At 54.1% G+C, this 24,269-nt stretch overlaps 1 protein-coding gene across 3 annotated transcripts in view; it reads left to right on the top strand.

Annotated features, from left to right (window-relative positions):
• GTF3C1 (general transcription factor IIIC subunit 1) overlaps positions 1 to 24,269 on the top strand; it is a 68,319-nt gene that overhangs the window by 9,174 nt on the left and 34,876 nt on the right. For 2 of the 3 annotated variants that reach the window (XM_004774007.3, XM_004774006.3), the window contains exons 5-11: positions 1,552 to 1,648; positions 6,354 to 6,477; positions 19,214 to 19,381; positions 21,179 to 21,294; positions 22,344 to 22,650; positions 23,215 to 23,432; positions 23,820 to 23,933. In XM_004774007.3, coding sequence (XP_004774064.1) covers positions 1,552 to 1,648; positions 6,354 to 6,477; positions 19,214 to 19,381; positions 21,179 to 21,294; positions 22,344 to 22,650; positions 23,215 to 23,432; positions 23,820 to 23,933 — 1,144 coding nt within the window. The remainder of the gene's footprint in view (positions 1 to 1,551; positions 1,649 to 6,353; positions 6,478 to 19,213; positions 19,382 to 21,178; positions 21,295 to 22,343; positions 22,651 to 23,214; positions 23,433 to 23,819; positions 23,934 to 24,269) is intronic. The other variant, XM_004774009.3, reaches the window with a different exon arrangement.

The raw sequence follows: 24,269 nt of genomic DNA on the forward strand, positions 1-24,269 counted from the left end.
GAGAGTGGGAGTGAGTCTCTGACTCTTTGCTCCTCCCTGTTGGGGTAACTGCCTGGCATAGGAATGGGGGAAAGAAAAGGTCCACCACCATTTAGAAAGGCCTCTACTCCAGCACCTCGTGCCCTCCTTTATGGGAGGTGCAGCAACCAGGGTGGGGGAGGCAGAGTTGGTGAAGGACCTAGAATAACACGGTCCTTGGGCGAGGAGGCTGGACGCCCCCGAGTCCGTGGCCACAGTGTCCAGTGGTGGAGGCACGTGGTGCATGGGAGACTTGAGGGGCAGTAGGCATTCCCCCTTCCCTGGACCACGGGGAATGACTCGGAGTCTCCCCTCGCCAGATGACCCAGGGCTTGCCCTTCACCCAGGGGTCTGGCACGTACTCCAGCAGAGAGGTGGATGAACACTGAGGATTTCCAGTACCTGCTACATAGCACTGGCCTGGACCCAGGGAAAGTGTCCAAAACGTGTCTAGATAGACTCTTGACTGAGGAGTTCCAGGAGTAATGATATCATTGTATTCCTGTCAAAATTCCAAGTTCAGCTTCAAACCTATGTTTTAGAAATCCTGCCTTAGAGAGAATCGTGCTTCAAGAATTTGAATTTTTATTTATTTATCTTACTATGCATTGGTTAAATACCCATATCAGCAGACTCCTCACTGGCGTGTGGCCTGTGTCTACAGAGAACACAGGTGGCAGCTGTGGCTGGCAGGGAGAACAGTGGACTAAGTCATCTGTACTTGACTTGGACAAAGTCACTTGAGCTCTCTGAAGCGTGGTTTCCTCTTCTGGAGCATGACCACGACCCAGTGCCCGGTACTGGTCTACGTACAGGAAATACCTGTGCCTGCCTTTTTTCATGCCTTGAGAGGCAGTCAAAGTGGAGATGTGGGCGTTGACTCTAAATCCCATACATACAACCTCCCTGCCCCAGGCCTGTGGGCATTTAGAGCCAAGGGCACCTTCCCCAGGCACCCACAGTCCGGGAGCCTTCCGCTCTCTTTCATAGCTTCCTTGGAAGCCATCATGACACAATAAAAATGAGGTGGAAGCTGGGGCCATCTGTTCCTGGGAAGTCAGAGGAGAAGCTGTACTCAGGATCAGAGACGTCAGGACAGCAAAGTGAGCACTGGGTGTGGCAGAGACCTAGGTTCTCTTAGGTTCGCCTCTTGACTCTGACTTTTCAGAAAACCCTGTTCACTTCTTTATTAAATAATCCCTTTGCCAAGTGAATCGTGCAGAAAATAGAAGGTGCTTCCTAAACTTTATGGTTTTATAAAAACACAAGGCATTTTCAAGAATCACGACAGCTGCAGCCAGAGAGTCTGGTCTGTACGCCGTCGCTACTCAGTGCATTTTGCCATGTGACCGAACCGCTCCAAGCCATGGTCTCTACCCCGCCAGGTGCGGAATGTGGCCTGGACAGTGGCTGAGACCTAGGACGCAGGTGGTCTGGTCTGATATGTTGTCAATTTAAGTCTTGTGATCTTTAAAAAACAGGCGCTCTTTAGTAATAACTTTGAAAAGATGAACTGTTCTGTGTTTCTCACAGAAGGAGCAAATACGACATCCTCATGGAGAAGCTCTCGGGTGTGCTGAGCACACGGACTAACCAGATGGAGACCCTGGGCAGGCTGAGGGAGGAACTGGTGAGTGCCCGGGGCCGCCTGGGGGCCAGGCTGGAATGGTCCGTGCCGCAGCCTGGACCTGCTTGTCGAGTGTGGATTAAATGACTGGCATTTGGAATCCGTTAATGGACTCGACCATCCCTCATCTTGAAACAAGTGCGATCTTCTTTGTTTCACAGGATAAGAAAGTGCTCAGTCCTTTGTTGGAGGCCGTCGTGCTCTCAACTGGCCCCATTTCCTCCCCCACACTCACAGTTTGCTCTAGGACGTGCTGTACGAGTTCATACGGAATGGCCAGTCCGGACATTTAGGGGTGCTTCCGTAAGCGCACTTCTAGTTCTGTCCCCATTGGCTTGATACGGAAAGGGCATTGTGACTTTGCAGAGACGCAGGCGAGCTGGTGCTGGGGGAAAAGCACATACTGGCTTGGTCTCTGGGCCCCCAGAGGAGAGGCAGGAATGAAGCAGGGAGAGGAGAGCACGGAGGGGCCTCGCTGCCTCCAGGCCGATGAGGACAGTCTTTGCCAGGAGCTAGGGAAGAGCCGGCATGGCAAAGGGGACAGAAACATTGTCCTGGAGCTTAAGATGGCAGAACTGAAAACCTAAAGTTTAAAGTCAGGCGGTTTGAGTCACAGTGATTAGTCCACAAAGGGACGTGGTGTGGAGTCTGGATTATCGGCCCCAGGATAATCTCTGCTCCTCGCCTCGTGCTATTGCACTGGCGTGAAGCCCCAGTCTCTGGTTCCATCGGAGAGGGAAAGGGGCCTCTCCTCTAATGCTAGATCTACTACATGCCCGAGTCTCTTTAAAATATTTTATTTGGGGCGCCTGGGTGGCTCAGTCTGTTGGGCATCTGCCTCTGGCTCGGGTCATGATCCCAGCGTCCTGGGATTGAGCCCCACACGGGGCTCCCTGCTCAGTGCTGAGCCTGCTTCTCCCTCTCTGCCCTTTTTCCCTGCTTATGCTCTCTCTCACAAATAAAATCTTTAAAAAGTAATAATAATAAAAGTAAAAGATTTTATTTATTAGGAACCCTGGGTGTCTCAGTTGGTTAGGCATCTACCTTTGGCTTCAGTCATGATCCCAGAGTTCTGGGATTGAGTCCCACGTAGGGTTCCTTGCTTAAGGGGGACCCTGCTTCTCCCTCTGCCTGCTGCTTCCCTTGCTTGTGGGCTGGCTCTCTCTTTCTGACGAATAAATAAAATCTTTTTTAAAAACCTGTATTTATTGAGAGAGAGAAAGCGTGTACATGTGAGGAGGGGAAGGGCAGAGGGAGAAAATCCCAACCCGGGGCTCGATCCCAGGACCCTGGGATCATGACCTGAGCCGAAATCAAGAATTAGATGCTTAACTGACTGAGCCGCCGGGGCGCGCCATCCCGGGTCTGTTTAGAGCACAGATTCTGAGGCTTACAGGTCAGATTTGGCCTGTGTGTTGTTAAAAGTACATTTGACTTGGCTTTTTTTTTTTTTTTTTAATTGAGAGTTCACATAAAAACCTAAGTGTCCAGCTTCCTTTGAAATATCAGAGGCTCCGGCAAGCCTGGGCCAGGCCTGCAGTTTCTCCCAACAGCCGTCAGCTCAGGCCAGCTGTGCACTCACCTACCCGGCCTCACCCCAGGACCCTTCCTGTCACCTCTCAGACAGCAGGCCCGTGTCATTGGTCAGTACACATGCGGTGCTGTTTGTGATAAGAAGTATTTTTCGGTATTTGAGTCTCCATCAGAAGTGGAAAATGAAAGGCAGACCGATAAAGCTTCTTTAGAAACCCTCGTAGAAATTAAGAAAATTCCTCCTTGCTTAAGCAACAAATTCTGCACACTGTGCTTCACATTCCTTGTCCAGCACACACTGCAGAATGAAGCCCTCTGCCCGACCGGGTCACTGAGGCATGGGGAGAGCAGGCCCGTCTGGTGGCACAGGTCACCATGGCCCCGCTCAGTTCCGTTACTTACCCAGCAAAGACTGCAGCAAGCGCCTGCGCAGAGTCGGAGCTGGGTGCCGCACCGCGGTGACAGAAGTTAGGGTGACAGGTCTTACACTGTCATGGAGCGGTGTCACCGGAGGGCGGCCATGTGAACACATACTTAGGCTCGAAGCCCATCTAAAAGGATGACGTCCGAGCTCCGTGAAGGACACACTTTCTTCAGAGCTGGGAGAAACTTTATGGAGCAACGTCTGGCCAAGCGGGGCTTTGAAGGTGACGTGTTCCCCAAGTAGACAAGAACTGGCATTTCAGGCACGGGAGAGCGGTTCGGGGCTGACGTGTCGGAGGTGCGGGAATCCAGCCGCAGTGCTCGGGCAGGGGTCACAGACCTGGGGCTGGGGAGGGAAGATGGGGCTGGCTCAGAGAGGTCCAGAGCGGCAGGCTGAGGGGCTGGGCTGTAGCCTTCAGCCTTGTAAACTGCTGGCTGCAGTTTGTGGATGGAGAAGTTGCATCTTTTTTTTTTAAAGATTTTATTTATTTATTTGACAGACAGACAGAGATCGCAAGTAGGCAGAGAGGCAGGCAGAGAGAGAGAAGGGGAAGCAGGCTCCCCGCTGAACAAAGAGCCCCACATGGGGCTCGATTCCAGGACCCTGGGATCATGACCTGAGCCAGAGGCAGAGGCTTTAACCCATTGAGCCACCCAGGTGCCCTGAGAAGTTGCATCTTGAGGAAACAAGCCAGGAGGAGGGCGAGAGCTTGGAGGTGCAGGCGGGAGGCGGATGTTGGCGGCTAGAGCCGGGCTCCCAAGTGGCAGACTGCTGGAGTCCTTGGAGATGTTTCGATGACTGGGCCCAGGATGTGAGGGGGAATGGGGGGGGCGGGCATGAAGGAGAAAGAGTCTTTGCTGTCTGGCTGGAGTGATTGCGTCTCCCCGAAATGGACAGAGCTGAGGACAGGCTCAGGACGGCAGGGAGCAGGCCCACTTGTTTGCTGCTCAAGCCCCAGCAGGCGGACGGCCAGGGCCAAGCCCATGATCGGTGCTCAGTAAATATTTGTGGAATGAATGCATGAATCAAGTAGAGTGTACAGAAAGACGAACACATTTGCGGGAGCATGAGGCGCGTGACAAATCCGACTTGAGGATTTATTGAGTCTGAAGATCTTCTGAGACTTTTCACTTGGCGATGTCTGGTCGGCAGCTGGAAATAGGGTTAGAGGGAGCTGAGCGGGACTTAGTGAATAATTAGCCAATACAGGAGGTTGATGCCATGAATATGGATGCTGTCTTTTTCGGGGCGTGGGGGAGGCTCACGCTATTCCTTTCCCTTTATGCAGGGCAGATTGTGTGAGTCCCTGATGGCAGCCCCCAGAAGCTGGGGCTGCATCATCCTCCCTTGCTTCGGATGGTCCAGGACTTAGGACCATATGTTAGGGGCTGGGATTTGATGGATGAACTTCCGTAGGGTCTTTCCGTGATGCTGGGGGCACAGCTAGATTAACGATAGAGCCCATTTACAAGCCGCTGTGTTTGAATGAGCCATATGTGAGTCGTCTGTATTTTTCTGATAGCCGTATGTTCTCCTGCCCAAGGGCTGGGAGACGCGCGGGCCTTGAGAGGTGATCACACATACGTGGCGGCAGCCCGCACACATTTGTTCCATCTCCGTCTCCCAGAGAGGGAGAGGAAAGCCGTGAGACTCCAGGGACGGCGCCCTTCGTTCCGTCCGCGGCTTACAGTAGCGGGAACTGCCTCATGACTCCAGGGGTTGCAAAAGCAAATGCAAGTCAGCGGCCAGGATGGACACAGGAAAGAGTGAAACGGGCCAAGTTGGCGGCCAGGATGGACACATGAAAGAGTGAAACAGGCCAAGTAGGAAAAAAATGGTTTTGCTGTTGGTACGGATTCAAGAACTATTTAATTTTCCTCTTGGCTGTCCTAAGAGAAGATGGCACCTGCCGGTAACAGATAGGAGCTGACCTTCAACTCTGACCTGCGAGGGGCCGACGGGGCCACTTTGCCTGGGCACCCCTGGCCTGGCTCGCCGCAGGGGTCGCCCTGAGGACCCACAGTCCCAGGATTTGTTGCCCGAGTTCTTCCAAGTGTAGCCAGAACCTTTTTTTTTTTTGAATGAAGTCTCACTTTAACGTTGGCAAGTAAATCACTCATTTTCACAAATGTGTAGATGGGAAAACATGACCTATGCCGGAAGCTGCTCATTGATGACCCCTGCGGTTAGGGGCACATAGGGGTTACTTTGGTCACATCACCTCCCGGCGCTGTGAGTGGTAGGGTGCACACACCCCTCCTCATTTTGTGGAAGCTTCGCTGATAAACTGAAAATTTTTTTGGCACTACATTTTTTTTTTTTCTATTTTTTTTTTTCCATTGCCCAGGGGAGGTGTGTGTGTGCTTTGTGAGAGAGTGTGTGTGTGTGTTAATAGCACACTCGAATTTAAGAAAACCAAACACTGGCAGTATGCAATGAAAAACCGCCTTGTGGCTCTGCCCTGCCGTCTGCCTCACTCCCAGCCCTACGTGTCCTTTCAGGATCTTCGAGCAAATAAACCTCTTTGCCCCTTTTGTCATCGAAACCATTTATAGAATCTTGTATTTAGTGCTCTGGACCTTGCTTCTGTTTCCTCGACGGCATAGCTTGCAGGCTTTCCTCCTGTGTTCTCTCGTTCAAGGGAGTCGGTTACCCCGGGTTAACCCTGAACCTGTGTTTGCTGACAGGACTTCAGGGGTTGCAATCGCCTCGCTCGCTTCTGACGGCAGCTCTTACATTGTGTTTTGGCAGGGGCTGTGCGAGAGGACATTTAAGCGGCTGTACCAGTACATGCTGAATGCTGGCCTTGCGAAGGTGGTGTCTCTCCCGTTGCAAGAGATCCACCCTGAGTGTGGGCCTTGTAAGACAAAGAAAGGTAAAGGTCACAGCCTCTGTCCCCTTGGCTGTGCAGACGGCTTTCACTTCTCCCTTCCAAGTTCAGCTTTTCTCTCTCCCTGCGTTCAGCCTCGCCGTGGGGTGACGGCACATTTGTTGGACTCTTCATTCCTCAGCGCCTCACTTAGGGTCCCCTGTAGCAAAAGTGCTCAGGAAATGTTTGCTGAGCAAAAGTAATCCTAAGCGCCAGCACGCGTCTCTGGGGAGATGTCCCTCCAACATCTCAGCTTCGTGGTGTCCAGAAACAGGTCCCATCTTTTCCTTGTTACGCTAAACCACTCTTCTTTCCAGCGTTTTGAAAATACCAGAGCTGTGTTGCATGATCTCAGTATTCTGTAGCCCTTGCGAGGTTGGTGGCAGTGTCACCTTTTACATAGAAGAAAGTTAAAGGTAAGAGATGCAAAGTAATTTACATAAGGTTGAGCCATCGGTAAGTGACGGATGGGGGATTTGAACCTTCCAGGAAAATTAAACTAAGGACCGTATACTGTAAAACTTTTTTAAAAACCTTCCTTAGTCTTTTATTTTCTCTGTTCTTGATTTTTTTTTTATGTCGTGCTGTTCGTGACGAACCGAAGTCATTTAAGAAGCTGAGGGTCAGGTCTTTCAGGAGAAGGTGATAGATGGGACATTCGCATTTATCCGCCCTCTCCCCAGCCCCTTCCCTAGTGATGACAGGGAGATAAAGGGAAGCAGCCTGCAGGTACAGAGAGACTAGGACAGGAATGACAGCAGAGAGTCGTCAGCAGTGGTCTGGAGCTCGATGCAGGAGGACAGTAGTAACGGACTGAGCAGCCTGGGGAGACTCAATGCCAGTGAAGGGCAGTCGCCAAGAATTGACGCCTCAGACCCTGAAATAAATGAAAAATGTGGCGATTCCAGGTACCTTTGAAGACAAGTGCAGATGGTGCCGGAGGCCAGAGGGTTGGTTGGCTGTGTGTGTCGGAAACTGCTGCTTCCCCGGCCCTCGCCCCTCCTTTGCATAGCCAATCAAGAGGCCCTTTCCCACAAAGCTTTGGCTTTTTCTACTTCTCTCAAGATAAGATGCATTGGAAGGTTTCTGGATTCACAGACCCCGCTGGGGACAGGTGGCGTGCTGAAAATAGGACACTAAAAGGGGAGGGTTCTCTCACTGTGGTTCCAGATTTGGCTCTAGAACATTGGCAGCGAGACTTAGTGTCCCCTAGGCTGGTGGCTGGAGGCTCCTTTTCTGTAGAAACCAACCAGTCCAAGAGAAAAGTCTTCTAGATACTGAAATTAGGGCGATCCCAACAAAACCACTGGCCCCTGCCCACTCACCCTACACGGAAGGCCACTCAATCGCTCCTTCCCCTTCCCCACCCCACACAACACCCAAAACATAGTCTTTGGGCAGCAATTGAATGCTTCACCAAACACTTGAGAAGTCTAATAGTGTAACAGAAACAAACAAATGTAGGAAATAGGAACAAAGTGAGGAGGAGAGAAAACCTAAAAGAATTGGCAGAGAGAAAGCATTGCATCCGTGAAAACACAGGGAGAAGCGCTCAAGGAGGGACATGCAGAAGATAAAAAAGAGCTCTTGCAAATAGAAGAAATGTCACTATTGCAACAAAAGAATGAGCAGAAGGGAAGGTGGTGAGATAAAGTGGAGGAAAATCTCAGAAAAACTCAAAGGAGGTGAGAAACAGAGCTAAGTTGAAAGTAAGACGCTAAGCCTAGATGGTCCAGCGTCTGCACAAAGGGCTCGGGGAGAGACGGAATGTGTGCAGAGGAAGAAGGAAGACAGTGAGCGAGTCTCCCAGAGCTGCAGGACACAAGTCCTAGAGAGCAAAAGACCCATCAGGTGCCTCGCACAAAGAACACGCAGAACCCCACACCAAAGCCTAACACCCTGGGACTTTGGAAACCTGGAGCAAGGGAGACTTCAGAGAGGAGAAGGCAGACTTCCAGTACTAACTGAAGCCGGGCGGCCTCGGAGCAGTGCTTCATGCTAACGGGAATGGGTTTTCCATCTGCAGCTCTCTGGTCTGCTTTCACAGCAATCCACTGTGAAAATACGGAGGTTTTCACACGTTCAGATCCGAGACCGTTCATCTCGCATCTCCCATGTTCCCTTCCAGGAGGCTGCGGGAGGATAGAGACCATCAAACAGCAGACTGAAAGAAGAGGCAGGAAAAGTGGGGTCCGGGTCGTGGGGGAGACCAGGAAAAACATGGGGAGATGGTGAAGGGGAATCGCTGTGATGGGCGCCATGGCAACCAGCCACACGGGAGCAGGGCGGAAGCGCTCTGGAGGGAAGGAAGTCCGTGCAAAGGATCAGCTTCTCAGTGAGTGAGTGTTTAGAGAAGGTTGCGGGTTGGCAGAGGGCCTGCGTGGGAATTAGTGTCAGGTACGCACACAACCAAGGCAGTGGGAAAGCACGAAGTTACTAAGGCCAAAGAAAACCAGAAGGTGTATAAGAAAAAAAGGTTAGAGCTTGACTTTGTGGGCACAGTAGGGAACCTACAGAGGCTGCTTCGTCACTGCAGCTCAGGAGAGAGTGTGCTGACGGACGCTCAGGAGAGAGTGGCCTACCCAGTGAGCCGCTCGGTGTGTACTGGAGGTCGGCAGTCGTGTTTGGCAAGTGGCCGTGAACTGCTGGTCTGAGGGGCTCTGTTTCTTCCTTGACCTTGCTGAACTGATCGGTCGCTGCCCATCCTGCCTGGCTTCCCTATGTCGGAGCAAAGTTTGTGAAGGAGATGGTAACAGACAAACATTACAGGTGAAGAAACCAAGGCAGGTGTCCCCTGCGGTCAGGAGGGCCCCCAGAGGGGACCTCACTTTTGAGTCCCTTCAGTGCCAAGGGCACTTGGGACTGGTCGAATGCCTGAGATCCCTCCAGAAAGGTGGCGTCAGCCTTTTCAGTAGAAAGAAAACCAGGAAGTACCGCCAAGTCCTGTAGCAGGGATGAAAGTCCCAGAGGTGCCCTGGGGACTTCTCTGCGTGCTTAATACCGAAATGACCTGTGGGTCTGTTAATTTATTTCCTGGTTTATTGGAAGGAAGACATTAAAAATAAACAGATAGAATGATTATATTTTTAAAGGAAAGAGAAACTGAAAAGGAGACGCCCTTAAAGAAACTTTCTTGCTGATCAGGCAGCCACAGAGCAAAGCTTGTCCCAGGCTTGGGGTCCCTGGAAATGTAAGCCTGCCCTTGCAGCTAAGACACCAACCAGAGCAAACTCTGTTGTCAGACAGCCCTGGGTCAGAATTCTCATTCTGTCACATCTGTTGGGGTGACCTTCTGCAAGTTTTGGCCTCTCCCCGCCTCAGCAGACTTATCTGGGGGTAATAATGCGACTTTCCAGAGTGTCGTGGGGCTTACAGAAGACCTGTACACAGCAGGGGCCACAGACTAGTGAGTGGCCACATGTAGCAATGTGATTTGCTTGGCTCACAGTGCGTGTTTTCATTGAGTTCATTGCTGAGTATTTAAAAATCAGAAATTGTCCCTAAAAAGTCAGCCTTTCAACTTCCCTGCAAAAAGTGAAATTAGGCAACGTTAAACTGCATTTCTTTAATAGCCATCAGCCAGGCAGAGAGATGCTGCTGCCTTTCTACAGGCCCATCTTCCCCACCCCCCAAGGACACCCTGCCTCCTGCTTTGTGTGTCTGCGTCACATGGTGAGTGGTCCCCGTTTTCTTGAAGCCTAGTGTTGGCAAGAGAAGTCCAGAAGCCCCCCAAGACTGGCTACTGATGATCGTGATGGCTTTAGCTCCTTACGTGGGCTGAAGTGGGCAGACCCCTAAGACAGTGACCATCAGACAGCCCGGTAGAGCCCGTTCTGACGGTTCAGGAGAATCATCTCATTCCGGGCTGGTCTTGTTCCCCACCTCCTGCTGCTCGGGCTCACGGGCTGGGTGCCCCTCACTCCCAGCGTGACTCAGGTTTTTCTCTGTGTGACTCGGTTCCAGCGAGGCCGGGAGCTCCTTGAGAGCGGGGCCGCCTGTCGCCGCTTTTGTCCTTGAGGCCTCGCGGCGTCTGCTCGGAACAGTGCGGGTGCTGAGCAAGTGTTCAGCAAGTTTAGTTTAATTAGACACGACTTGGTTCCTCTCCTGTGCAGGAGACAAGGGGTGAAGGCAGTTTTAGTCTTTTTGTCTTGTGCCTTGTCTTCCCAATTTACAGAATTAACATAAACCTTCCCTCTAAGGCATTACAGCACAGACAAGACTTAAATAATAAATAAAGATGATGGATTACTTCATGTAAATTTACAGGTGTGCCTGGATTTATACGAGTTGTTTCTAAGAGCTGTAAATAAAGAGTTTGGATTGGGGCATATTTCAAGTACATTACAGGAAGCCGCAGTGATCTGCTTTGCAAAAAGAAAAAAAAAAAAGCCTCGGTTATAAAAACGGTCACCCTGAACTGATCTGTTTTGCAAAATTTGGATTATATTCTTCAAGTGTTTGCTAGTCATACTGTGTTTATTCATTTGGGCTGAGAACAAAGGGGAAGAGAAAGAGAAGTTAACTTTGTGATTCTTCGGAAAATGATGGCCAACTGGTAGCAGGCGACAGAAGTTGTGTGCCCTGGGGCGCGCGACGGGCTCAGTCAGCGGCTGTCCAGCACTGAAAAGGATGGAGAAGGGGTCCAAACACCTGGATTCCCCCGTTTTTCCCTGTTTAGGATATAGACTCTTCCCATAGCTATTAATTCATGTCCCTTAAGAAGAAAGAACAAATTCAACAAGATTACAGGATACAAGGTTAATATACAAAAGTATTAACAATGTGAAAACAAAATTAAGAAAGCAATTCTGTAGCATCAAAAAAAAATAACACACTTGGGAATAATGCATTCAAGCACACCAAGTATAAAACAGTCTGAGAACTACAGAACAGTGTGGACAAATTTAAGATCTAAGCAGATGGGAACATCCTTTGTTCATGGATCTGGAGATTTGTTTATTTATTTATTTATTTATTTAGATTTTATTTGGGGGAGAGAGAGGGAGCACGAGCGAGGGGAGGAGCAGAGGGAGAAGCAGACTCCCCACCGAGCCACTGACCAGGGAGCCTCAATGTGGGGCTCGGTCCCGGGATCCTGAGACCTAAGCCGAAGGCAGACCCTTAACCGACTGAGCCACGCGGGCGCTCTGGATCTGGAGTTTTAATGTAAAGATGGCAGCACTCCCCAAACCAGGAAAATACCAACTGATGTGTAGACTTCGGCACGCTAATTCTGAAGTTCATACGGAATTGCAGGGTGTCCAGAAAGTTAGTCTTGAGAAATAAGAATCAAGTATTGTAGGAAGACTTACACTTCTCAGTTTTGAAACTACTGCAGAGCAACAATAATGAAGCCAGTACGGTACTGCCACAAGGACAGACCGATCGAGGAGTAGAATTGAGAGTCCAGACGTACACCCACATGCCGTGGTCTGCGGATTTTCAGTAGGGTTGCCAAGACCATCCAACTAAGGAAGAAGCCAGTCACAAAAGGCTATTGCTGTAGGAGTCCATTTGCAGGAAAGTCCAGAGTGGGGAATCCAGAAGTAGATCAGTGAGCGCCTCGGGGCACCCAGAGTGCCGGCTGCAAGGTCTAAGGTGGGGAAGTGTTCAGGATTAGACTGTGGACAGATACACCTACCCTGGGAATATGCCACATCACCACTGGTGTGCACAGTGCGCGAGGTGAATGGTGCAGAATGTGGATCGAGACTCAGTAAAGCAGTTAAAAATGAACAGCAAGAAACACTTGTAACGGGTGCAGCAAACTCAATTAAGATCATTAAAAAGTGGCACAAAGCGACTTTTGAAAAGTTATAGTGGGATTAAAGTATACAAGCTAAGGAAAAAGAGAAATAAGCCATATCGAGAAGGATTAAAACACAGTAAAATAAAGATAAAGGTTTAAAAGAGCTTTGAAACCAGGAGAGCGGAATTAAAAAGAATGAAGATCAGAAACACAGAAAGGATAAAGGGTGAACATAAACGTGAAAAGGACAGGAAAAGATCGTCAGGAGCGGAGTTTAAAGCTTAGGAAATTAGTGGCATGGGGCGGTGGTGGAACCAGTAAAATAGTTAGAATAGGAAGATCTCTCGGTTAAAAGTGGCAACGTTGACTAAAGGATGCCAGCTCAAAAAGGAAGGGTAATTACTCTCAATATTTAAGACAGATAAAAGAAACAGACATTTTAATATTAAAAAAAAAACCAAAAACGACTAGAGGCAAGCGCCTGAAAGGTGGAATACGGAGTAAGATCCTCCGTGGCGTTCATTCCGGACCTTGGGTCAGGTCAAGCTGAGCCCCAAGCAGCCCTCCCTCTCGAGAAGGGGCTCAGCACCTGGGGACTGTGACCTTGGTGGGAAATAGTCCTTCCCTCGCGGCTCCTGTGCGCCTGTCCCAGCCGTGCTGTGGGTGGCGGGGGCAGGTGGTGAGGGGCCGCAGGACTAGTCTGCAGAGTGTGACGGGGGCATGTGGCAATAAGTGTGCCGCACACAGGGCTGATGGTGGGGAGGGGCTGGCAAGATTGCTCTCCAGGCTCGGAAGAGGCGAGGGCAGGGACGTGTGAGCACGTGCCTGGTCACAGAGGGGACTGGCTGGCCACAGGTTGGCTGGGAGGCCAGTGAGTGACAGATGTGTCCGTGCTGGGTGCCACTCCATTCTTAACTGGTGCCTGCTCACAGCCCTCAAGAAAGGTCCACTGCAGTCATGCCCAGCCCAGCATGGTTTCCACCAGCACTTTTCCTTCAGTGGGTCTCTGAGAACCTCCAGGGACCTAAATGGGTCCATCCCTGACTTAGCCCAAAGGGCTTGGGAGGTGGTTCTTGCCCTGGGTGTTCAATGGGGGCTCTGGAACTCGTCACCAGCTAAGAGCGTTTTCCCAGTGTCCTAAAGCTTGCAAATCCTCTTCTATGGACATGGTTTGTCAGCCTCCTTGTCACCTTGCTCGGTTAGCACGGGAAACTTCGGCTCCATCAACTTTTCTTGGGCCGTGGAAAGAGGAAGGCACCCGGGGACATTCTTCCATTCTGTTGTCCCATTTGTGGACAGTCTTGGAGCCCAGGGAGAGGTGGAAAAGCCATCCATAGATGATGCCAGGCTCTGTGCCAAGTGTTGGTGCTCGATTTGGATCCTTGATGGCCACCCCATCATGTGGGTGCTTTTCTTTCCTTCCCTCCGCGGATGAGAAAACCCGCGCACATATCCCTTGCCTCGGGCCGTAGAACGAGGCAGAGCCAGTGTGGAGGTTTGAACACAGAATGTGTGAGTCTCTAACCAGGGCCCTTGGCTGCCTCCCTAAGAGAGGGCAGGGGCTGAACTCACGGGCCGTGGTGGCTGGTGGGCGAGCGTCTGGGGCCAGAGCAGTGGCAGGGGCTGAAGACAGGGCCAGCCTAGGACAGCCGTCCAGGGCAGGAGAGTCGGAAGATGTGGGCTCCCCTGCCGGTCTCTCCGGTCCCTCTCCCTCATCCACCGCAGAGATTACCAAAACGTGCCTGCGGAATAAAGGCAAGCAGGGCCACAAGATACAAAATAACGAGCGGCATTGCTTGGCCTCTAGACCTCACGCAGCCAGCCTTCCCCTTCATCCCTGCCCTGCCGCCGGCCTTCGCCCATGTCTGCCTAGACAGTTCGGGGTGCCCTCTAGCATCCGCCTCCGGGGTCTTCCCTCTCGCCTTCCCCTGCCTAGCTCCACGGGCCGCCTCGTTTCCCAGCACTCCTGGCTCCTTTCCCTGTAATCACGCGGCGGGTAGTGCGCAGTTCGTGAGGCTGAGCGCTTACCTGCATTCACTCCCAGGTCCTTCCCTGCGGGTTAGTTCAGCCACGCTGTTACGATTATGCCCATTTTACAGAGGAAAAAAACGGAGGCTCCAAACGCTTAGCCCGACGCGGGGCTCCATCTCAGCCCAGGGATCATGACCTAAGCAAACCAACTGTGCCACCCAGGGGTCCCCAGAGCCCAGATTTCTAACCAGTTCTATCACTCTGGTGCCTGGGCTGCAGCAGCCTCCCTCATTCGGAGTGCAGCCCTTGAATTCTGTGTCCAGCAGTTACCCAAAGCCCTTACCTCCGTAGACTGTCCCATGCGCTGGTTTCTCGGTTCAGTTTCCAGACTACCTAGCACTGGCAACCCCAGACCCATCTAGGGGTGTGCGGGGCGGGGGTAGCAGGACAGGAGTAAAACTGAATTTACATAACCTGTCCCTGGCTCACCAGTAGGACTGTCCCTTCATGGGTGACTTAAGAGCAAAGCTGGCATGGCGCTCATTTGTTCCCATCTTGTTTTTGCTTTCTCCTGGGTTCGTCAGGTTAAGCGCACCGGTCTGCTAGGTGGCCAGGTGAGCTCTTGGCTGGGAGTGTGAGAAACACGGGCTGTGGGTCCCCTTTACGCCCGCTCAGGATGTCCCTTTACAGAGAAGGGTGTTTTCCAATAGAACCTGGAAGCTGCAAGCCCAGCCACGTTGCCCAGTGTGGGAGGAGGGCCACTTTCTAGGTCCAGGACATCCATTAGGCCACATCAACCCTCTGAGCCTGTTTTCCTTTCTCGTAAAATGGCAGGTGATTAAACTGATTCTGAAATCACCTGCCACACCCTGGGGTCTCAGGGAGGATTCACCCCTTCCCTTCTTCGCGGCTCTTCATAGTATGGAAACGAAGCCGTTCTTCCTTCGTGCCACGGCAAGCCCATCCGGCATCTTTGGCACAACAGAACCGTGTGCTTGATTCGTGTGGAACTGTGGACATCAATGCACACTCTACCTTTAAAACGCTTGAGTGCAGTGATCTGGCTGGTTCTGTCTTGCCTTTTGTTCCTGAGAAGTAAGCCCTATGCCCAGGCGTCCGTGGGTGCCATTAATAGGCCTGTGACTCCTCCAGGAAGCGTGGCTGGTCGTCAGGGTGGGCGTTCAGACAGACCCGTGGGCTCCGTTTGCCCTGTGGGTGTGTGCTGCCTGGGGTCTCACTCCGGCCCCTTCTGCTTCGGCTTTTGCTGACTTGCAGTCTGGAACAGGCTCTTTAAATTGCCTTAAAAATAGCCAAATAGGAGCTGAAGGGATCCCAAGAATAAAAATTGGAATTCTGGGGCTGGTAAACTTCCAGAGCCGTGGGAAAGGTATGGAAGGCTGGCGTTAACGAATTCCCAGTGGCTCCTTGGAGCCGTGAGCCACAGACTACCCGGTGTTGCCTCCTCCACTGGCCTCAGGTCTTAACAACTCTACCTATAACCCCACGAGGCTAGACATTCTCCTTAGCTTGGTTAAATGATTGGGATTTCCTTGTCTGACGGCTCTAGAAGAAAGTCAGTGCTATTGGGACTCGTGGCAGGGAAATCAGCCATGCTGGATGGGATGGCTAGAGCTGCAGACCCGTGGACCCTAACCCGCCAGCAGCCATCCTGCCAGGATGCGTCCTGCCTGGCCTTCTGGAAGCACAGCGGCCTCGTGCTGAGCCCAGTCTGAGTGGCTTGAGCCGAACCCTCCGTTGGAAGTATGCTGGAGACTCGCCTGTGCAGTGGGGTTTCTAGAGGCCCTCAGCTTCAGACTGTGCCATCTAAGGGTCAGGGCACGTGCCCGCTTCTCGGGCCAGCTGACTGCTCTGTGCCAGCCTCTGCATGGGTGTCCCCTGGGCATGAGGTGGAGAACACCGGCCTCTCACTTTGTTAATTGGAATGCAAGGAGCTCTGCTCACTTCCCCAGAGTCTCCAAAATGAGTGGTTGTAGAGCTGAGATGCCCTGTGTCCACCTGACCCTGGAGCCCCGCTTCCCCCCAGTGCTCCCCTGAAGGTCTGGCCATCCTGGCAGGCAGCAGAGGCAGCGGCGGGGCCTTTGGGGCGAGGCCGTGCTGAGGCTGTGACGGGACAGGCATCGCGTGTTGTCGGAGCAGAGGGGAGCTCAGGTGCCGACCTGACGCTGCTATGAGGTGCAAACGCTGGGAAGGCCAAGGGGGGCTTCCTTCTCGCCCCTCTGACCCACGAGTTTGTCGTGGCCGTTCGCTGCCGCCCCCTGGGCTGATGACCGCGCCGCCCCGTGTATCTCTCCTTGGCCAGTTCAGCCCGTAAGGAAGCTAAAACGGGATGCGAGAAAGAACACCTGGCTTTGGTGAGCGGTGCCGGTCTGTGTCCCCTACGTGCTGCCCCGGGCCACCGCCTCTGCAGAAGCCTGCATCCCCGGCCCCAGGTCACCAGCTGTGCTCAGTCACACGGATGCCTCTGCGTTCAGGGCTATATGTTGTCCATGGTTGGGGACCTGGGCTCGGGAGACAGATAGCCTGGTAAATCCCAGCTTCTTCTCCCTTGCTGAGGAGCGGGAGTTTGGGCAAATGCCTCAGCTCCCGGTATCCTCAAGTGGGACACGGGATGGTAGCGGCCACCTGCTTGGGCCGCGGGGAGGACCAGCTTGTATGAAACACGGAGAGCTTCCATCGGTGTCTGGCGCGCTGCGTGTATTCAAGCGATGGGAACAGTTCTGACGTTGGGAGCGGGTGGTCGCTCTAGGAGCGCTGTCTGAGGGGCAAGAGGGGCCCCTGGGGGCTGAGAGGCCTGGGAGGGCCTTGGGTAGAGCACAGCGGGGAAGACCGAGTGGGGAATGACCTGGTGGTCGCTGTTCTGCCTGTGTGTGTGTCTGCTGGGTGTGCTCACTCCGAGGAGGAAATACCAGTGCGACATCCAATTCTGTGGTCACTTGAGCCTTGAAATAATTTTCACCCACACAGACAGGCCCAAGTCTCCCCCTCATCACTGTGCCTCCCCTCCCCATTCCTTTAGACTTCATCTGGAGAGGGAGAAATGGAGAGAGCAGGGCCTGAACCCCAAGCAAAGGGCAGTGCCCTGGGAAGCGGGAAAACCTGAGAGGCCGGGCAGGCGTCAGGGGAGCAAAGGCATGAGGAAGCCAGTGCTGTGACGTCATGTTTCTTCTCTCGAAAAATCACGGAACGGGGGGTGGGTGGGGTGGGGACTGCTCTCACCGTGACGAGTGCAGGCAAATTGCACCAGACCGGTGCCTGAGGCTTCCCACACTTCTGTGACCATTTGCCCCAGGCCTGCTTCTAGGAGGTTCTGGTAGATCGGCCTTGGCCGGACCCTGCTCCGAGGGTTAGTCGGATGATTTCGGGGCCTGCGACGCGTTGCTGTTTGTGAATTTCACCTGCAGTCCGCATGCTCTGCCCTCCCATGAGACTGCCCTTCCCCACTTGGGGTGTCGTACCGGACCTTGCTCAGAGGTCAGTCTGCAGTGCTCGGTGTGAGCATTCCCATCCAGGGGAAGGCCCTCGGGGGCCACAGCTCCTGCGCAAGATGGCTGGGAAACAGAGACCAGCTTTATTGTGCCCCACTTGGCACTGGTACCTGGATTATACCCTTTGGTGTCCGTGTGGAGAAACCGTCCGCATCCCCGTGCTAACCGCTACTGCAGACTTAGTGACTACAAATGACGCGGCTTTATGATTTCAGAGTTCCAGAAGTCTGAGATGGGTGTCCTAGGGCTAAACCCGTGATGTCGGCAGGGCTTTACTCCTTCAGCAGGCTCTCAGAGAACCCGCTTCCTGGCCATCTCCGGTGTCTACAGGGCCCCTGCCTGCCTTGGCTGCTTCTCTCTCCCTCTTCAAAGCCCGCGGCCTGGCATCCTCCACTCGCTCTGATGCTCCTGCCTCCCTCTCTGAAGACTCTGACGTTGGCCCACCCGGATTCTCCGGACCGAGACCACCCCCACAGCGAAAAGCCTTAACTCACTCATGCCCACAAGTCCCTCTTCCAGACAGGGTCACGTTTTCACAGGTTCCAGGTAGCAGGGCATGGCCACCCTCGAGGGGCCCTTCTTCTGCCCCCGCACTCCTCTGTCCCAGGACCTCCTGGTGCGGGATCATTTCTTCCACAGTGGAGACCTGTGACCCTGCCCGAGTACCTTTGCCCCCGCTGCTTACAAGCTCTAGAGAGCATGGGCAAGTCATGTCACCCTCTGTACCTCAGTTTCCCCGTCTGTAAAATGCCTCCTGAGACTGTCAGGATCACACGAGTGAGTTCATACCAGTGAAGTGTTGAGATGTTTTTGCTCTCCCTTGCAACTTCTCTCGGGATGGCCATGCCCAAGCTGGCTGCTTCTCTCGCGTGGTGCTTGTGTGGGTTGGGTGTGGCACACCGTGCGTGTCTGAAGGGCCGCGCTGGCCCGCACCCCACCGCTCAGTCCCTCCTTGTTCGTGTGGTTCCAGAAAGCTAGTGCACGGTGTTGTGTGGACCTCTTCGGGCTGGCAGCTTTTGCCTCCTTCTGGAGTTTTCTTGGAATAAATTCCCACTCTTGGCATCTTTGGTGAAAGCCTTCCAGCAGTGCCCTCAGAGGGTTCTAGAACGCATCCACAGTGCTGCTGCAACTTACTGGCAGTGGGTCTCCCCTTTCAGAATGCTGTTCGTGTGCCAGGTGCCAGTGCTGGGTAGCTGGCGTGGACAGGCAGACTTGCCCCTCGTCACAGAGCTTGCCTTGAGCAGGAGAAGCCCGTTGTTTGCTTGATAGGACTGACACAGTGCCTCATTATTCCTCTCATTTGCATTTCCTTGTTTACTGATTATAGGGCACAAAACACGGTTCTGTGGAGGACACGTTCAGGTCTCGTGCCCCAGGACGTGCTATTTTCAATATTCTGAACTTGATCCTTTCTCTGGGTCTCTGTCTCCGCTGTGTCCCCTACCCCCTATCCCTTGCCCCCGCCACCAGCAGTGTTCTGCTCTTTGCTGGAAACCATGCCGTGTTGCGTTCCTAGGGACGGATGTCATGGTGCGCTGCCTCAGGCTGCTGAAGGAATTCAAACGGAAGGTCGAGGACGACCATGACCAGGACGACGATGAGGACGAGGAGGTCATCTCCAAGGGAGTGCCCCCGGTGGACATTGTGTACGAGCGGGACATGCTCACGCAGACCTACGAACTCAGTAGGTCCCCTGCGCGCGTGCCTGCTGGCGTGTGGGTCCCGCGCACCGCAGACCAGGGCTCGCGAAGGAGAGGGCGTGTGGTTGAGACTGGGCAGCGGCAGGGAGCCCCGTGGTTCCCCGGAAGGGTCAGGCTTTGGGTCGGATCTGAGTGTGAGTAGTTGCTCTGTAGGACGGCAGCAAGGTCCTGAGCCTCCGTTCCCACATCTGTGCTCTGGGGATGCTCTGGGGATGCTCTGCACCCAGCACATGAGTGTGGCTGAGGAGGAGCAGAAATAGGACGTCAGAGCGGGGCCCTCCGTGGAAGGCACGAAGAAGCTGAGCCCTTAATACTATAACGCAGACATTCAAGAGCTAGCTCGCGTCTTCTGAGATCTATCTAGACTTACTGCAGGCTCAGAGTTTGGTGAGGAGCAGGGAGAAAAGCATCTCTCCCCACTCTTCGCCCTTCCCCTGGATTCCCTGGAATCCACGTAAGACACCAGTGACCGAGAGCCGTAGACGGGGTGGCCCCGGGTCCCCATGGGGAGGAGCACAGGGGAAGAGGCACGGTGGCCACAGAATGCAAGTTGGCGGCCAGTACAAAGCAATGCCGGGGAATCAGCACAGACATTCTGAGGGGCTTTTTGGCATTTTTTTAAATCAACTCTTAATATCCCTCCAAATGGGTTCCTCAGAACATGTTTTGGGAAAAGCTATCCTCAACCTTCTTAGGCCAGCTTTGAGCAGGTAGTAACACATCCTAGTCCCCTCTTCTGATTCTTTTTGTGAAAGAAAGCGTAAGTGTGCCCTTGGCTGGGTGGGGGGAGATGGGGCAGAGGGAGAGGGAAAATCTCAAGCAGGCTCCATGCCCTGCGTGGACCCCAACGTGGGGCTCGATCTCATGACCCTGAGATCATGACTGGAGCCGAAATTAAGAGTCCGATGCTCAACTAACTGAGCCACCCAGGCGCCCCTCCCTTTCGTGCCGATGTTGATTTTTGTGTGAGTTCAAGGCTGCAAGCCCTCCTTTGTCTAGATGGCTCGTACCTGGCAGCCTCAGGTGCCCACCGTAGGAGGAAGTAAAGGGGCAACTATTTCTGAACACACACCTTTGCCGGCAAGCCTGCCCTGTGGTTCATGTACTTTACCGGGGGCGGGGGGCACCCCTGCCCCCACGCCTGCCAGGCTCCATCGTGGAGTTCCCAGTCCCAGAGCCACTGAGTAGATTCCACAGGGCTTCTCGGAGGCACAGACAGTGACAGCATGTAGCGGGGCAGGAGCTGACAAAGTAGACGGAGCAGATGATAAAGCACAGTCGCTGGCCGCTCGCTTACTGCGGGGCCCTGCAGCACTCTGCCCCCCTCCGCCCCCACTGGCATTACGGGACACTGCTGGCTGAGGTTTTCAGAATGCATCTGAGTCTGCCCAGAAGGCCAGGGAAATGGAAAAAGTTCTTAATTTAAAACAATTAAAAAAAGAAGAAGAAGAAAGAAAGAATCGGTTTCATGGATCTGGAAAAGTCCATGTGAAAAAGTGAGCTCCCTGCTGCCGGGCAAAAGCGAGGTCGCCTGGAGCCAAGTGCACCCACAGCCGGCCACTCGGCATTTATGGCTCCAAGGGGAGGAGGCTGCACTGAAGCGTTTTGGAAGGAGGGCTCAGAGGCTCTTGGCCGGGGAGGGAGAACGGGGATATTTTATTCTGCATGTTGGTTCAGCACTTGGACGAGCCTGTGCTTCCCGAGGCGGCGGGACGGACTTGGCCTTGTGTGGGCGGGCGCCCTCGCAGAGGCTGCGGCTCACACATTTTCATTTCCCACAGTTGAGCGCAGAGGCACGAAAGGCATTTCCCAAGCTGAAATCCGAGTGGCTATGAACGTGGGAAAGCTGGAAGCCAGAATGCTGTGTCGTCTTCTTCAGAGGTTCAAGGTTGTCAAGGTAACATGGCAAGTCACGTGCCCGCTTCATTGTGTCTGGCCGCAGGCGGGGTGTGCTAGCCCAGGGCTGTCTCAGCCCCTCTCAGCCGCAGGTGGCTGCCTGCAGGCCACTCCCTGACGCTGGTGGTTGCTGGTTTCCCATTTAAGAACAGAATGAGCCTTCAGCCCTGAAAGTCAGAAGGAGACGGGCCGCGTAGGGGGCATAGCCGTGTGGAGGCTCCGAGGAGGCTGGCTAACCTCTTTCAGCCCCTTCAGTCAAAGCAGGTGCTGTCCAGGAGCCCTGGCCCCCACTCAGGCCACCCGCGCTCTCGCCATCTGCCTGGCTCCTAGGGGCAGTAGGTCGGCCGACCGTATGTGCCTGCTGGTCCCCTTTAGGAATCCGCCCGCACTCCGGCCCTGTCATTCCCTCTCTTCTTGCCAATATTTGGACCGTTTTGCTGGAAGGCATGATTACAGTCGAGCTGATGATTGCAGAGCGCGTGACGTGTGCCTCGGCATGAGCTTGGCATATAGATGATGTTGCTCTTCCTACCGTTAAGGGCCCGGGGGAGCCCCTTTTCCCCTGTTCTGGAAGATGAGAATGAGTGTGGGTAGGTGATGGCCTCATTCTCCATCCCCAAGGCAGAGACCACATGGAGCTGGTGACCTCCAGTCCGTGACAACATTTCTGAACCCTCGAACCCTGCATGGCTAACACTCAGTGCTCCCAAACCATCTCCTGTGGGCCTAGTCCTATGCCGGGCACTGGGGAGGTAGGGAGGGCCAAATTAGGACCCTGCCCTCCGGGAGCTCATGGTCCCATGGAGCAGATGCACGTCCAGGATGGCAGTGGGGAAAACCATCTCCAACAGGCCTGTGGAAGCAGCAGCTGAGAGATGCCCGGACAGGAAGACAGGGAGGGAACGTCCGTGGGGCCAGTGCAGGGCCCGGGCGGTGACAGAGCAGGTGCAGGAAAGATCAGGAAGCAGCCCTTCCAGCCCCTAGCGCACCCACGTGCGTGAGTATTTTCGCTCCCTCCGGCTGTGACTGAACACATCTCATCCCTTCCAGGGGTTCATGGAAGACGAGGGGCGTCAGCGCACCACCAAGTACATCTCCTGCGTGTTTGCAGAAGAGAGCGATCTGAGCCGACAGTACAAAAGGGAGAAAGCCCGGAGCCAGCTGCTGACCACCGTGAGCCTGGCCTCCGTGCAGGAGGAGTCACTCGTGCCTGAAGGGGAGGACGCCTTCCTGTCCGAGTCCGAGAGCGAGGAGGAGGGCGGCCGCAAGAGGAAAGGCAGAGGATCCCAGAGTGACGGGAAGTCCTGCTCCAGCGCCAGTCTCGGGGCCCAGCCTCACCACTCTGCCTCGGCGAAGGGTAAGGGGGTGCCCTTGGGGTTGGGGGGAGGGCGGGCAAGGCTGGGGGACACGTGTGCCCTCCGTCTGAGCTGCTGGCGATCTTCAGAAAACAGCCCGTTCAGTTTAGCGGACACCCGAGGCTCTCCTTGGTGCCGTCCTAACTGGGGACCTGTTGGTGTCACGGGATCTCGCAGTCCGTCAGTTCAGAGGAGACGATCACGTAGTGTGTCTCCTGGCTGCTGGCGAGTCAGTTCTCCTTAGCCGCTTTCAGTCTCTCTGTTGCGTTGTCACTAGTAAAGGGAGGGGTCCACTCAGCTTCCTCTGTCCCCTTCCTCCAGCCATCTGAGGCCCCCTCAAGTGTTTAGCTCAGTTAGAACTTTCGGAAACACGTGCAGGGTGGAGTCTGGCATCCAGCTGAGCAGAGTCGTGGGGCGGCGGGGAGGCATGTACCTGAGTCCTCCAGCCAGCCCCATGGAATCCTGGGCCTGCAGGGGGCTGGTCCGGCTGCCGAGCAGACGTGCCCTTCTCTGTCCCTCGAGGGGGCCGCAGTTCAGTCGTGCTCCCCACCACCCCCTCACTGCAGGCGGCTGGAAAGTCGGAAACCTCCACCCCCCGAAGAAGCAGCTGCCTTCCTCCCTAGGGGTGGCTGAGGAGCAACCCTGCCAGAGCTCTGCGAGCCGGGACAGCCTTCAGGACACCAGCTCCTCCTCAGAGCCTGGCGTGTCCTTCAGCTCCCGCAGCATGAAGAACAGCAGCGGCGACATAACCGTGATCGAAGAGGTCAGGCACGAAAACCCGAAGGTGAGCGCTCACGGTGGGGGGCGCCGGGGGCAGGTGGCCCTTGGCCTTCCCAGGTTTGCGCCTGAGAATCACGGCAACAACAGCAGAATCAGTAATGATATGAGCACTGCGCGGCTCACGGTCGCCTGGTGCGCCTCTCCGCCCGGCCAGCAAGCCGGCACTGCTGTTGACACAGCGTTTTCGTGTCCAACAACTTACTCTTTTTACTTAAATTTATTTTGGAAGGAAAAGTTGTTTAGATGAGCAGTTCTTCCCGCTCTCGGCTGGTTTAGCCTCCCAGGGGACATCTGACATGTCTGGACGAGGCATTTTTGCTGGTCACAGCTGGGGGAGCAGGGCCCCCGGCGTCTGGTAGGTGAGGCCAGGGACTGCTGCTTAATCTCCTAGAATGTGCGAGGACAGCCCACAGGAGAGACTTACCCAGCCCCAGACGTCAGCAGTGCCGGCGCTGAGAAGCCCTGCCTTAGCTGGAAGGCCGGTATCACTGGCCGCGAGAGGAAGGTAATTATAAAATAGATAAAGGAAAACCGAAACTGTTCAGTACGTTCTGGCCAGATGCTGTTGGTGGTCGCGGCGTTAAGGACGCAGTAGAATCAAATGCTTTTCATCAGCCTAATTAGAAAGATTAAAAAGGCAATTGACACAGGAGCGCGGCTCTCGTGATGTGATTCAGTTCACCTTAGGCCGTCCTTTGTCACTTGAACGTGCCTCGCCGGATCCCACCAGGGGCGCCTCCTGGCCTCAGCAGCACAGCGTCAGGGCGAGGCAGCCTGCGCTGGGCATGGCTGGGATCCGGGTGGCTTTCAAGGCTGTTCTGCTCTTTTGCTGAGGCCTCAC

This window comes from Mustela putorius, unplaced genomic scaffold, assembly GCF_011764305.1.
Source record: "Mustela putorius furo isolate JIRA1106 unplaced genomic scaffold, ASM1176430v1.1 tig00004039_pilon_pilon_pilon, whole genome shotgun sequence".
Classification (NCBI taxonomy): Eukaryota; Metazoa; Chordata; class Mammalia; order Carnivora; family Mustelidae; genus Mustela; species Mustela putorius.